Genomic DNA, 15,927 nt, shown 5'->3' on the forward strand with positions numbered 1-15,927 from the left:
GCAAGCCTATTATTTGCTTGGTTTGGCTGGGAGGATAAAAATGTTGGTGAGGCAGTGAATAGTTAGGTTGATTTACTGTATGTGTACAAACAAGTTAGGGGTTTTTCATTACCTCTGTTTGCAGGATGGCAGCACGTTGCTCCTTGGCAGTGAGAGACTCTTTGAGCACCTCAATATGCTGTTTGCAGTCTGAGTTCTGGTTGTTGAGGGTCTCTAGTTTTGTCTGCAGAGCCAACAGCTCCGACTCCTTCTTTGACAGCTCCTGCTTCAACTGGTCAATCTGCACGACACGTGACACAGACAGCACATCCAACCCTTTACATTAGCGACGTACTGTTTTACCACCGTGGCGCGTGTGTGTGACAGAGAGAGAGAGCGAGAGAAAACACGACACATCAACATGCATCTCTCTCATTAAAAATGCATTTGGGACTGACTCCCCTGCATTCATCATATATTATACATCATCTCTATTCATGATTGATGAAAAGAGGTCTAAAAATAGAATAACAAAACTGTGGCTGGTCTGCGCCTGGTTGGCTGATATGAGGAAGCTGTATGTAAACACAGAGTCAAAGCCCGGGAGAGACATATGAGCTCCAGAGAGCGACAGACACACGCCCCTTGACACAATCACAGATTTCAGGTGTCTAGGTAATGTGAAGGCTCGACAGCGTAGCAGCCGAAAACTCAAGTTATCATGTCGTCATGGAGCGTGGGCTGATAGACACACTGACAGGTCTGAAAACGAAAGCAGGTGAAGTCGGTTTAATGAGAACTAATCCATCCATCACTCTGACTTTGTGAGCAGGCGAACACTTCACTCTTTGAACATAATGTACTTCACAACTGTCTGTTGGCAGCAGAAAAAATAAAGTAATAAGCTTTCAGGCGTAATTAAGGAAGGAAAGCTATGTATTTTATTACACCACAGTGTGTACTTGCTGATTGTGCCTGTTTTAGTATTCTTGATACTGAGCTCTTCTCAGAAAACAGCAGAGAAGCATCTCTCAGTTTGCTGCCAGCAGGACACTTTGCTGATGACACTAATTTAAGTGACACATCAGCTTCATTTAGTATTCTCCTCTCTGCACAGGTCCCTCCGTACCCTGAACAACTCCATCGTGTTTTTCAGCCATATTTTCAAAGGATCTGTACCTCTACAAGTGCGTGCAAAGTGCAGATGGTATCTACCTTGGTCTTCATAAACTTTGAGTGGTTCTTGTAGACCTCCATCTGTTTGATCTCCTCCTCTCTGTCCTCTGTGTTCAGTAAGCCGTTTGCCTTCAGCATTTGGATCTCATCCTCCAGATCTCGGATGTTGCGCTCCAGAGAGGCAATTTTGGTGTCCTGCACACAAACACGCAGAGGAGACACACCTCAAAACCTTGACTGGCATGTCCACAAGTTGCATGCTGCAAAAAAAAAAAAAAACTGCTCACAGTCCAGGACAAACAGAAAGACCGAAAGCAGCAACAACAAAAGAGATTTAAAGGGACTAAAAGACAGAGAGAGTGTGAAAGAGAGATATATAGGGAGATAAAGAAAACTGGAAGAAGCTCTATGGTGTATCTGAGAGCAACTGCAGCATCTGTCGGTGAAATCAGATGCTTTCTACCCAGCTCCTTGCAGCAGCTCAGAGGATTAATCACCATTGGGAAATACTGAGCACACATCCAGCACGGTGAGAGATCAGCCAGGACCGGAGAGAAACGAAAGGAGGGAAAGGAAGAAAAGTAACAAGCTGTAGCTTTTGCCGTAGTTGCTTGCAGATCAATTCAGAATCCAGGCTCTGGACTGCGACTGTGAGTGCAGCTTTAGCTTCACGGCTTTTTAAATAAATAATACAACGTCTTTAAGATTAGCCATGGTCCATCTCCCTCTCCAGCAAAGCACAGAGCAACCTTGTTCCTTCCTGTCTTTCTCTCTTTTTGTGGCTCTCTTTTCCGTCTAGTGGCTCTGAACTTATGAACTTATGGCCATTAGCGGGGTCAGTCACAGCCCACTGCAGAGGAACATGGGTAATGTATCATAATGAGGAATGATGGACTATCCGAGGAGGATCTGAGGGGTTAACATCAATGCATGAGCACTTTACATGTACATGCACTTCGCCCTGCCGCTGCATCTCACCTCGGTCTCCGTGTTACGAGACGAATATCAGTGAACTAACATTGCTGCAATAGACACAAGACACCGTACCTTCGAAGGAGGGAGATTTTATTCCATCCACATGTAATCACTGGTTCATCGACCTGGTCAGTAAATCTTGCTCTTTATCTCTCTTTTCCTGCCTCTGTGTGTCTCTCTTTCTCTCTATCTCCCTGCATACTAGCCTCTCACTGTCATAAACAACCACACCTGTTTCCATGGTAGCAGCAGGCAGGCTATATGCTGTGCACTGTCTCTGGTGAGTGAGGAGGAGAGGGCGGGAGGGATGTAGGGGCGAGAGGGAGGGAGGATTATTCGTGCTTCCATCAGCATCAGCACAGCAGAGGGAGAGAGGAGAGGGGAGAGATGCAGGGTCTTCCTGCACAACACAGGAGGAGGAGGAGGAGGAGGCGGGTCTTCCCTCGCTCTGTATGCAAATCGACACATGACCACACCGGGGGAGGCTGGGGCCTGCACAGCGCCGATCCAGCCGAGTGTGAGGGGCTGTGTCAGCTCAGCAATGATGTCATGATTTATTTTGAGGAAGTGATGTCAGGCCTCTGCAGTGAGGCTGGGGGTGTCTACAGTGGGTTCAGTAGCTGGATGGCCCTGATTTCTCTCTGCTGCCAGATCCAGCTGCTGTACAACAAGTGCTGATCTGAATAGACATTATTAGCCTTGGAATAAAATATAAGCATATTATAAAAATATATGCATACAGCGTAACAGCTTCATAACAGAATGGAATATTAATGTGTGTAAAATGAAATATGCTTAAGCTGAAGGCTGATAATGGTGGTCTGAAAATGCAATCAAAGTCCACCTTCAAAAATACTTCCTAATTTAATATGAAATTTTGCTCCAATATGCTTTAAATTTCCCCTAAAGCTTCAAGGTTACATAAAAACATTACATACATATTCTTCCACTACCTGCTTCTCCAAGATGCCATTTTATGACCTGCACGATCAGCCTGCATCAAGTAGAAAATTCTACATACCTTGCGCTTCAACACATTTTGCTGTAATTCAGTCTGACAAGTTTTGCGTATTCAGAAACTTTAAACAGAAATGAAGCTCTGCACACGGTGAACCTTCGCGATAAGTGGTTGAAATGACAGACCCACAGACCCACGTCTGTCTGCTTCACCTCTTCAGCGAGCAGCGACAGTGCAAATGTTGAACAGTTATATTGATTCTTGTTTATGTTTACACGACTGCTTTGTGAGCTGATACACAGTGTGTCTGCATGTGTGTGAGAGAGAGAGATAGAGAGATGCGACAGTGTGTTGACTATTGACTCAGCTGCTGGGGATCACAATGACAACAATAGAGTCAGCCATACACACACCAGTGTAGGCATCAGTTTAGACATGTAGCAGTGAACAGAGTAGGAGGACTGTGAATGTCACTAACTCAAATACATATAAACACAACATCTGATTTTAGATTAACTGTCAACACGGTTAGTCGTGTTTGTCACAGTCACAGAGGAATTACCTTACCTTCACACATATATAACATAATACATGAAAATTACTGCAGCTGGATAAGAAACGACCTATTAATTATTTGAAGGAAAATTATTTAAAGATGTCTTTTCCAGTGGTGGGTGGAGTATTTGGTTGTTGTCAGGCTATATATTGTGAGTCAGGTTCTTACTTTCATCTCTATGATGGTCTGCAGGGCCTTGGTTTTGCTTGGATCCTGATGCAGCTGATTTCTTCTGTGCAGTTCCTTACAGAAAAGACACAAGATTATGTGGCACCTGTACAGCAGAATCTATTGTGAGCTCTAACTCGAAGCGGGGTCATTTGACTCAAAAAGTCTGCAGAGAAAAAGCATAAGAAGTCTGTCTTTACACATAACAAAATGGATGTGCTCTGCAGTTTTCAGTTCATACATTACATAATCAATATGCTACAACTGAGGCAGCAGAGTAGAGCATATGGATTTGATACTCTGTATTGCCCTCTAGTGATGACAAAATATATAACAGTCCGTTTTAGCTGTTCCACAGTGGATCCCATATATTTATATCAATATAACCTTGGTCACAGGATACCTCTCGCAGGTGGATGTTCTCCTTCTCCTTTTGGTCCAGAATGACCTCCAGGTGTCCCAGCTGGGCCTCTGCCTCAGCAATGCGCCTGGCTCTCTCCTGCTCCTCCTCCTCAGACGCCCTGCCCGGCCCTGATGGCAGCCCTTTACTCTGCAGCATCTCCAGCAGCTTCTTAATGGACTCGTCTCTGGCACCGAGTGTCTGTTTCTGCGTCTCAATCCTCAGCTCCATCTCCTCCAGCGTCTTTCTTAGCAAGAAGAGCTCCTTGGCCTGCCTGTCATGTTCGGCCTGCAGCCGACGGAAGTTCTCCTCTGTCAGCTCGATGGTGGTGAAGTGCTCAGAACCGGAGCGGTTGCCGCTCTCCTGCTGCAGCAGATGGTTCAGATCTCGCTGTGTGCGCAGCTCGTCCTGCAGAGCCTGGATGGTCATCTGAAGATGCTGATTGACACAAACACACACACGTATACACACACACAAACAGACTCAACAATTATTGATTTTAGGGAAAAAAAAACACAGTTTGTCCAGGTAACACTACACATGAGGGTAACCACACATTAACACACACTTCTGAAATGCTGTTGCACACGGTTCTGTTGCAAAACGTTACAGTGGGTCTAACATGGGGAATACATTACTTACCTTGGGATCTCTTTAGAAGCACATAGATAGTTAACAACCGGTATTATCAAATGACATTATGGCCCATCTGGGATAAATGTGTGAGAAAAATGTATCTTTTTCTTTAAATCCAATTCTAATTCACTGCAATTTTACTACTTATAGAGAAAATATAATAAGGTTTGGAATAGATCACATCTGTCAAACATTAATTTATTAGTGTGCTGTGAAAGGTTGCTCTGTATTTATACACATGAGCAGAATTAATGAGGGCCGTAAACTTGTTAATCAAAGCAGAAGACCCCCCCCAATGTTTTCCTGCTGTGCAACAGAGGTCACCCACACTTAATCCGAAAGGCCCGGAAACAAATAATGTGCTTCAAGCTTCAAATAATAATGAGCTGTTACCATTTGTGGGTATGAACAGCTCAAAATATGAAATATATAAAACCTATAGAACCTTCAGGATTCACATATGCTCACTAAAGCTGTGCAGGTCTGTAAATTTTGTTGGTGTCCAGAATAAAATAAAGTATAATACACACTATGATGCCTTATTTATTTTTTGGGCACAGGGGTGTTGGATCTGGGTTTAGGGGGAATAAAGTTTAGGGTCAAAGGGCCAGTTTCTGTCAGAGACTGACTCAGGCTCAGTTTGCCTGTTGATATTTTCTTCCAGCAGATATCTCTAGAGACAAACAGATCAATCCAAGTCCAGAAAATGGCCCAGTCTGGATATGACGTAGAAACAGTTTCTTACGCTGAAATCAACTTTACAGGCAGTCTGGGGTTGTAGGGTTTGTGGTACTATAGGGAGATGGAACACCAGACAAGTTTGGATTGATGTCATTCAAGAAATGAATCCCCTTCTATAGTTTTACAGTGTTTATGGGGAAACATATGAGGGTTCATGGGACAAGGAGGTAGACTGAACTGCTGCAGATATTTCACTTCCTTTTGGAGGTTACGGGAGTCACAGGAGAGGAGGTTGTATGGTGCAAAGGGATTGCCAGGTGTCTGAAAATACACGCCACACTGAAGGTGACTCTATGTTGTGCACACAGAAATGTGGTGCAAACATAGGGACAAACCTTGGTTCTCCTGGCATCCAGCAGCTGCAGAGCATGGGCAGAATGAACAGAAAAAACAAATGTATGGTAAAAAACAGAGCGTCAGAGCATGATGCAACAGAGACGGATGATCAACACAAACCAGCCAGAGTTTCAAATGAGAGCCACTCATCAGTGTCTGTCCAGCTTCATGTTTATCAATCTTCAGACCTCAGTCAGTACATCCCATTCACAATGGACCTTTTTCACTGCAGACATTTTGGCTTTTCATAGCAGGAAAAAAGCACAGGTGGAATCAATCATTTTAATACTGATCGCTTTCCATTCAGGTGAGCTTGTTCCAGGCGCCTGGTATTTTGAATGCTGGCTCACTGGCGTGGCTTACTGAGACATTTCATGGAACCGAGCCATTATTAACGAAATTTGTTTCACCGGTGCTTTTCCTGCTATGACAAGTCAAAATGTCTGCTGGGAAAAAAGTCGATATAGCTACAGACAAAATATGACTTTATCAAGATGACCTTTCTGGAGAGAGATGAAGAAAAGGTTTGAAATGGCTGTAAAAGGGCCCCAATCAATCACCATGGTTTTATAATAACTGATTTTGCATTTACATTGCAATGAAAAAAAATAGCAGATAGATAGTTCTTAAATCAATCTATTGTGGAGCTGAAAACAATAGTCGATTAACTAATTACTCATTCAACAGAATATTAAGCGACAACTATAACTGAATAAGCATTTGAGTCGTTTGTCAAGCAAAAATGTCAATATCATCAGCTTCTCCAATGTGAAATTTGTGATGCCCTTTTTTGACCATTTTCTGACATTTACAGACCAAACAGTTAATCAATAAAACAACTGGCAGCATAATGAAAACAGTCATCAGTTGCAGCTCTGATCTACTGATGTTATCAATACGATAAGATAAAAAAAATTAAAAAAAAACAATTAAAGGACAAATACCAAAGCAAAAAATGAAATCTATTTGTCGTCCCTCGGCTCACTTCCACAGTGCACAAGATGTGATACTGTCATGTGAAGCATGTGCTCTTCCAACCATGAGAGGGCAGTGTTTGTGTTAGCACAGGGACCTGATGAATTTGCAGCTGACTGCAGGACTGCTGTCATCTTCAACAGTTTTTGTCACACTCCCTTATGTGAGTCAGTGGCATTTGGTCCAGCAACCGAAACCACTTGATACATCTCAGATTCACAGTAGGAGTGTAATTTGCATTCATTTGCGCGCACATGCTATCACTTACTCACATCTCTATAAATACAGACAGAGAGGATCTGTACACTATCCACACCTTAAAATTAGAGCATGTTATTGACAACACACAAGGATTTCCTCATACGTGTGGAATAGAATTACTTATTAGCTCCTATCTGTATAAAATACATTAAGATACATCTTATTAGCTATTATTTAATACATGCAATAATGCTGCAACCATTCAAAATGAGAAATGACTGATCTTCTCTGTGAGTTGTGAGCATGTCAAGAGTAACTCCCTGAAAATATCACCCTGCTTACTCCTGACACTGCTCCCTCTCCCTTTCTCATCAGAACTCCATCTCTCTGCCCTGATCAATAACCTGCCGTCTTGGAACTAAACTGCAGGAGGCACTCCAGTGAATCCATTTGCATAATTGCACTGTGGGTTAATGTGTCTATATGGCCAGTCCTCCTGTATCCCCCCCGTCATCCACAGAAAAATTGTACCAGTTCCTGTGAGTCATTCATGACTCAGCAGATACTGGAGCTATGGTCACCAAACCTCAAAGGAAGGCTTCTCTTCCGCTGCATATCCTGAAAATGAGCTTCCAGGGGTTTCACAAGTCAAGCAGAGATGTTGAGCTACAGCGCTTCCCCCTCTAACTGACACCTGGGGCAGCCAGGAGTAACTGGCTGTCAAAAATCCTTTTGTGCAGAAACACAAAATCCTTCTGAGAGCTACAATAGACAAGGAGCTGGGTTCTGCCATCCTCCTCATCTCCCCAAAACCTGAAAATGTCAGAAGCTCGGTCTGCCTAGATGCAGGTTAATTACAAATCCAGAAGCACACGATAGCTTTGATTTTTCACAAGATTAAGAGTCTGCGGGCATAGTGGCAGCTCTGTGAGGCTTTACTTTGTTTTTTGCAGGTATTTGGTCCAAAACTGAAATTAAACTTTTGACCTAATGGTGGCACTAGAGAGAAGTTAAGGAATCACCATTTCACCAAAAAACACAAATCTCAACCTCATGGTGGCGCTAGGTGAAAAGTCAGAGGATCACTTAAGTTATTAAGTGACAATGAGAAGGATGACAATCCATTCATGGCAACCATCCAATATCAAATTGAGAAATATGACTTAAAATCTAAAAATGTCCACCTCATTGTCGCACTGGTGGAGAAGTCAGTCAATAGGTTTGACTTTTCCCCGTAGGCGCCGGTGAATGAATGGTCTAAATTTCGTGGCAATTCATCCAATAGCTGTTAAGATATTTCAGTCTGGACCAACGGACTGACCAACATACCTACTGCCACTTCGCTAGCATGGCTTAAAATGTGTTTTGCAATGATGACTGCTGAAGCTACCCTGTCCACAGATTGATACTGGAAGCTGTTGACATTCAGTTCTTTTATCAGGTGGCACAGGCACAAGCAGCTATATGTGTGGTACACTGTATATGTGTATGTGTGTTAGAAAGAGTGGGTGTTTGCATCTGACAGATGGACAGCTCCAAAGCACTGAGTCAGAGAGGCCTACTGCTCACTACATTCTTAATCTCTGTGTTGTATGTCGTGATGGCTGACAATATACAATTACTCCCACAGCCGCGCCAGCAAACGCCAGGCATTTATCCATCGCCACTCAGCTAAAAGAAAGCTAGAAAGCAGCGTGAATGCAGAAATCTGAGAGTACTTTTCAGCATTCACCCAGTTTGCAGAAGGTCACTTCTAATATTTTCTATTTATATTTCTGTTTATTATCTGAAGAGTATCAGACTTGCCTGGGTAGATGATACTGTAAGGAGCTAGGCTCTCTTTCATTTAGTCAGTGTCAAAGTGTGGAAGAGAACCCTGATATTTGGGGCGGCTGTGGTTCAGGAGGTACAGTGTCTCAGAAGGTTGGTGGTTCATGTCAAAGTGTCCTTGGGCTGGATTCTGAATGGTTACTGAATCCCAGATTGTGCCAGGTGTGCATTGTATGCATGTGTGTGACAGAGATGTGCACTGTATGAATGTGTGTGTGAATGGGTGAATGCAACTCAAACCACCAACCTTCTGAGACGTTTATCAAGAATAAAACTTATTCTGATTCTGATTCTAGTGTAAAGTGCTTTGAGTGGTTGTTAAGACTGGAAAAACGCTATGTAAATGCAGTCCATGCAGTCTATATTACACACACACACACACACATACACACACACACACACACACACACACACACACACACACACACACACACACACGTGATGGTAATGGTTATGGTAGATTAATGGTTAAGAGATTGCCGACATTATGACAACTCATCCAGAGGGGGATATGAATGTCTGTACCAAATATCATGGTTATCCAGCAAATTGGTGTCAAGACATTTCACAAAAAAAAATGTTGAAATGATTCTTGGAGCATTTTTGCTCTATTTTGCTTTTTTCCCCCCAATATTTTTATTTGCTGCATTGTGATGGAGTATCAGCCTCTATATTTTATCTGTAAGAGGACAACACAGCCTGCATGAGCACCAGTTCATCTGTTAGGCTCTGGCATATGCACTATGAATGTGATTTAATACTATGTATTAAATCTGTCATTTCACACTAATCCAAAATAGATTCACAGCTGCTGGGTAATGATGAGGTGAAGATATAGAATTTCACAGTGATATTACACAAAATCAAACAGTCTATCTCCCAGTGCTAATCAATAAACCACTCAAATAAATGTAAATCACAAAACCATTGTCATGCAGGCGTTGATTCAAAACACCTCTTGGTCCAAATAATATTTTAACCCAATTGCGCATGTGTCAGCGTGTCACTGCTTCTTAAATCTGAGATGGTAGAGAGTCACTTGGCGCTCCAGACCAAGAGGAGAAGAGGAACAACATGGACGATGACCCTAAACAAACAAATTACATAAACTGCTGTGGAGTTTAATGCTGCAAACATCAGCCAAGACACACAGCTCAAAAAGGGCTGCAGTAACAAACCCACTCTACTTCTCAGAATGCTTCTCGTTTTCTTTCACTCTTTGTATTCATCCCTCATTCCTGCATATTAAGCTTGCCTTTAGCCTTTATTAGTCCCACAGTGGGAAAATTTGCAATTATTTTCCTAATGTTATCCTAAGATATACTTGTTTGGTCGATACTTGCCACAAAAATCTCACTCTTACACCTTAAAATATTACAATTTTAGATTAGATTATGATAAATGAAGTAATCTGCATTATTCTGTGATGTCTCAGTATATTGGGTTTACATATGTTTCTGAAAAGTTCCAACAAAAAAAAGGAAAAGTGCAGTAGAAATTACAGGAATTCATCCTCACCGTTGGATTCTTACTTCACTTGTTAAGATGGACATTTCTGCACTGTTGGCACTTCTCTGAACTAATCTAAAACAGTGCAGCTCTGGAGGAAAAAGGCACCAGTGGACTGTAACACGTCTTCTCCCCTTTGCTTTGTTCTTCTACCCTCCACTCTCACCTTAATCTTACCAGCCTTGCTGTCTGTAAATGTCCACCTGCTTCTCTGCATTTCATCTCGTCTTGTTGAGATGAGGAGAGAGAGACTCCTCATTTCATCACCTTCCTCTGGATGGAGCAGCAGCCATCTTATTTGCTCAGATTGGGGGAGGGGGCTACAGAGAGGATCCATGGTCTCTTTGACTGTTCACATGATACTTCCTGTGTTCACATGAGCTCACCATGTCCTGACATCGCTGTAAACATCAATACCTTTGCTTCTTGTGCATATTATGACTGCTGCAACCTTGTTTGCCTCTGACTGAACAGAGCTCAACGCCTTTATATGAAGCACATGTGCAAACAAATGTGATAATACGCCTCCCACACACAATACAGCCTGGTGGTGTTGACTAAACCCATGCACACATTAGCAGCTGGCATAACTACAAAGGGACGAAACCTCTAATCAAAAATGCAAACATCTCCATCCACACACACACAATACTCACCACAGACTGTATGTACCATACATGCTTATTCACAGCATGTGCTCCACATGCTGTATGCCCAACCCCCAGCACTTTGCAGAGACACAACAGTCCCACCGCGTTCACATGTTCACACTTTGAGCAGTGACATGTAACCATCAGCAGCTTACAGTAAAGACTGAAAAAAAAAACTAGACAACATGTCATGTCTGAGGCACAGACAAGGCAGTGTGAGATCAGCAGCTCAGCCTCCATTTTGGGGATTGCGTTGATGAAGGCTGACTGGGTGGCTGAACAGCAGTGGTCATGACTCAGTCAGATATGGTACGCTCTAGCTCACACACTTGCCTCCAGCAGCTCCTGTCCAGCTTCAGCATGACAAAAAATTACACTGAATTCAAGTCAAACAGTTTTGCTACATAACAGCCTGAGCCAGTTGCAGAGTACATTAAAAATGCACCACACAAAACAGTCCTGGGCTAATCACTACCTTTAGTCATGACCATTGACTATCTTGATTAAAGCTCTGCAGGCAATGGTTGGTATTTCACTCACAGTGAAGTGTGTGCTTTACAAAACAGACTCTAATGCCTGAATTGCTTTATTCTTTTCCTGAGATGTGGTTAAAAAAAAAAAGGGCTGCATATATTCTCAGATTTTATTTTTCACAAGATAAATAATGCATGGCATTTGCTCAAGCTAACAGAGGCCTGAGGCACCTGATGCAATTGTAAAGGGTGCTACAAGACAGAGTTAATGACTGGCCTGAAACTACTCCATTATTAATGAGGAAATTTGCTCCTCAGTCAGTCTTTCAACCAGCCTGATGGGTGTGACCAAACCATCCCACCGTAAGTGCACACTTACGTAAGGACACCTCACAGCCCCAGAAATCAAGACAGAAAAGACCAATTATAGTAACAAGGCACATCTGCCTTTTATTAGCTGACATACTTCATTAATGAACCCTACCAGGAGGGATATAAATATCATTCAGCGCAGAGTCAGAGAGAACACTGATGGACAAGGCTGAGCATAAAAAAAAGATTCCTCTCTTTGTAACAAGCACAAAGGCATAAAAGCCCACAGCTTTCATATTCTGCTGGACACATTCAGCTTCTACAGTGTATGAACTCAAGCTAAAAATACATTGTACACGAGGATTTGTGTTGAGTATTTAATCGCACTGAACATAAGAAATAAGTGAAGTGATGAATGGCTTGGGTCCTGTCAGCAGCAGTGATGGTTTAGCTTGAATAGCCACATTCTTTTCCACAACATTGTCCTTACATATTTTCATGAATCATAAAGTTATAAAGGAATCAAAGTACCTCAGGCTCCCCTCTAGGGATCGCCAGCAGGTAAAACCATCCATTTGTGAGGCAGAAAGCTCCACATCCTTCCCAGCGTGGCACTGCTTCAGGAGCGAGCTGGAAAACTGCAGCCTTTTCACACTCAGGTGAAGACCTATTCTTTTTAGAGGGCAACGTCCATATGCACACACCCAAGCAGACGTGCACAGGCAGACTGGTCTCATTTAAGGGTCACACTAATGGTATCCTGCTATGACCTTGAAGAGGTGGAGTGACAGTGCATGCCGCTTTGAGTAATGAGCGGCCTACTGGCTACTCTGTGTCTGACAGCATCACTCAGCTCGACCGACAGAAATGTAGACAGACTGGCACAAACCACAACCAGCTGGTAAAATTCAGCCTTTACGTTGCTTGAGGCGTTGTGTAATTTGCTGCATCATGCCACAGCCTGTCTCAAAAAGAAAAAAAACAAAAAAAAAAAACACTGTACAGCTTCATCTAGCCAGCCATGCAATACGTTGACCTATTCCACAATCTATCTCAGTGTGTTCTGCACTTTCACTTGCAGCAGGAATATCCAACTAAAGCAAGGGTTTTATATGCAAACGTTCTGTCCGCACTATGAGTCAGCTAACTGTTTGCTGTTATATACTGTATATCCCACAGATGATGAAATTTGTTCTCATTTTGAAGAGGACAATGTAAACCTGCAACTTTAAAGACTAAACATGAAAATCACACAGAGAGCATTGTTCCATACCGAATACAAGTGCAGTGAGTGATGTCTGGCTGTTTATATATCTACATTATTGCCGTTGTTGGTATCGCATTTTCAGCTCACTGTTAGAAGAATGCACGTGGGGCAATTTAGCAGAATTAAAAGAGAGGTGGAGTATATCTGCAAATTTATATTTTTCTACAAAAGAAAACCAGACTAAATCTTAGGCCAGATGAACAGAGGTAGACAGAGAGAAATGGTCAAAGTCAGACTAAGTAAAGGAAAGAGAGAGAGAGAGAGACGGAGCGAGAGTAAGACAAACATTAAGTGTTTAAGCGTCCTTGACATTTGTCTCTGGGCCTTGTGCCTACTCTTGTCAGTAACTGATTTAACTGGGACATGACTACACCCCCACAATGAGGCAAGCAATCTCACTCTCTATGGTCAGTCTGATAACAACAATCTGATAAAATAAACTCAAACAAAGTGTTACTTTGGCCAAACTCTACACTGCACAAGCTGCAATTCACCTGCTGGCAGTGTCATCATGCTTTTCACTCAGTCGTTACACAGCTGAGAGCAGGTTTGTATGGTTAAAACTGTGGAGTACACAATGGTTTCATACAGGACAGGAGGCTCTGTATATTAGCACAGATTTCAAAAACTAGATTATAGAAAACAAGATTAAAGGGTTTGTATTTCCTGTGGCTCAAGTGATCTCTCTGACATTGATTCTGTACTGGAGTACTAGGTGAGGAGAGTGTGTGTTAAATATTTATGTACACAAAGAACTCTTTCCAGAAAGGTTTCCACAAGTACTGAAAAACATGACTGACTGCAGTAATTCTCTGATTTCTTGGACTGGGGATGACAGTGGTCTATTGCAGAGAAAAGAATGGTGAAAGCAGAGACACGGATCAAAAGAGACAATACTTGAAAAAATAGAAAGACAACAGACTAGCAGCAAGTGAAATTCACTGCAGTAATGAGTGGATTACCTCAGATGGCTGGTCTCACCTGATTCTCCTCATGAGTGACTCTCATCTGCTCTTTAAGGATTGATGTTCGTGCAGCCTCTTCTTTCCTCATGATTCTCTCCTTCTTCAGCTCAGGACTCCAGAAGCTCTTGATGCTGTTGGTGGAAGATCCCAACTTACTGTCCTTCAGGTCAAGCTCCCTGCGCAGAATCTCATTCTCCCTCTGCATCTCCCTGAGCTGGGCCTGCATCTCCAGCAGCTCCCCCCCACTGCCCCGCACCGCCTGCCTCAGCAGGGCGGAGGGCACCCCCTGGTGGTGGTGGGGGTGCAGCATGGAGAGGGAGCCCAGGTCACTGTAAGACAGAAGGTCAGCATGGGGCAGCCCCACTGAAGCGATGTTGGGACTGCTGCCCATGGCTGTGACGCGGCCCCCGTACATGGCCCGGCTGGTGGCGCGACCCAGAGTCATAGTGCCTTTGGGGTAGGTGGCAGTGGAGCCCACGCCCTCGTGGTCACTCAGGTACATGGGCCCTGATGTAGCATAGGCAGCGTTGAGGGACTGGATGTTCTCCATGGAGAGCGTCTTGCCCCCCGCACCACCCCCGCCCCCACTGTTGGCCCTCCGATGGCCCAGTCTGGGGGACCTTGGCAGGCGCGGGGACCGTGCGGGGCTGCTCTCTATATGGCCTACAGCTCTGGCACTGCCGTACATGTCCTGTGAATCGGCGGTGTAGCCACCAGAGGGTCCTTAACAGGGGCGCGCTGAAATGAGACTGCTCTGACTCTCTGAACCACACATGGGTGACTTATTTCATGCCTTAATAGGTGCAGCACATCAAAGTCAGATCTGAGGAAACAGGAGAGAAGCACCTGTTAGGTGAATAACAACCATTTATACGAATCAGATGAAAGACTCGGTAAGAAAAAATGTCTAAACTTTAAAAAATAGTACATTCCCCAGAAACTGAACTTGGTAAAACAAATAGATTGGGCCTGTTAGACACTAGACTGTATTTCTGTATGTTGCTCCCGTTTCAAATGGCCCACAGGATTTTCCCAGCATCATCCTGGATTTCCCACTGGCCAACAAATATCTAAATCCCATTACTTCTGCTGAGACAGTCAGGAAAGACAAAGCAGCATTACAACCACACAGTATATCAGCTACATAACAAGACTAATTATCTTACAACACATTAGTCTGTTCTGAACAGTGATGGCCAACTGCCTCATATAAGAGTAAAAAACATATCCATGGTCTACTGCTGGTCTAATCAGCTCTTCCTGTATTTCCTGTGGAGAGGACTTTGGAAAGTGGATTTGTTAATTAGTTAGCTCATAACATCACATATATACAAAAAGTCAACAGTGTATGCTGATATGGTTTAAAATGCAACAGAGTACATTAACAAAGGGCACTGTGTTGAACTAAGCAATACAATCAACACAATAGCTGTAGCTCAAAGAAATAAAAATCAGTTATGAAAGACAGCTAACATTATCAGGCCCATGGTATTTGACGTAAAGTAATCCTCTGCTGCATTGCATTGTCTCATAAACATATAAACCTTACAAATTAAAACAAAGAGACTTGCAGTGATTTAATAACCACTGATATTTTGCAATTCACAGTATGACTGTGCAGAGAATTGGGTGGAGCATACCTTTATGTTAGTTTGCCAATACTGATGTTATAGGTGGGACACATAGAGGAAGAATACCTTACAAATTATATTTTGCTCAGTTCTAAAAAGGTGATCAGCTAAATAAGATAATCATAACAACATACCACACTGTGGGACTAAAACCTAATCAGCTTTTCTAGCCACAACTTTAATTAATAT

General features: G+C 43.0%; 1 protein-coding gene across 5 annotated transcripts in view; it reads right to left on the reverse strand.

The window, feature by feature from the left end:
* erc2 (ELKS/RAB6-interacting/CAST family member 2) overlaps positions 1–15,927 on the reverse strand; it is a 38,977-nt gene that overhangs the window by 19,117 nt on the left and 3,933 nt on the right. For 3 of the 5 annotated variants that reach the window (XM_071494449.1, XM_071494446.1, XM_071494447.1), the window contains exons 2-7: positions 14,124–14,930; positions 5,925–5,948; positions 4,216–4,650; positions 3,813–3,887; positions 1,195–1,350; positions 113–280 (exon numbers count right to left, since the gene is read on the reverse strand). In XM_071494449.1, coding sequence (XP_071350550.1) covers positions 113–280; positions 1,195–1,350; positions 3,813–3,887; positions 4,216–4,650; positions 5,925–5,948; positions 14,124–14,795 — 1,530 coding nt within the window. In that variant the 5' untranslated portion in view covers positions 14,796–14,930. The remainder of the gene's footprint in view (positions 1–112; positions 281–1,194; positions 1,351–3,812; positions 3,888–4,215; positions 4,651–5,924; positions 5,949–14,123; positions 14,931–15,927) is intronic. The other 2 variants (XM_071494450.1, XM_071494448.1) reach the window with 1 other exon arrangement.

The sequence above is a fragment of the Trachinotus anak genome, unplaced genomic scaffold (assembly GCF_046630095.1).
Source record: "Trachinotus anak isolate AG129_WGS33_773 ecotype Australia unplaced genomic scaffold, CSIRO_AGI_Tana_v1 ptg000013l, whole genome shotgun sequence".
NCBI lineage: Eukaryota > Metazoa > Chordata > Actinopteri > Carangiformes > Carangidae > Trachinotus > Trachinotus anak.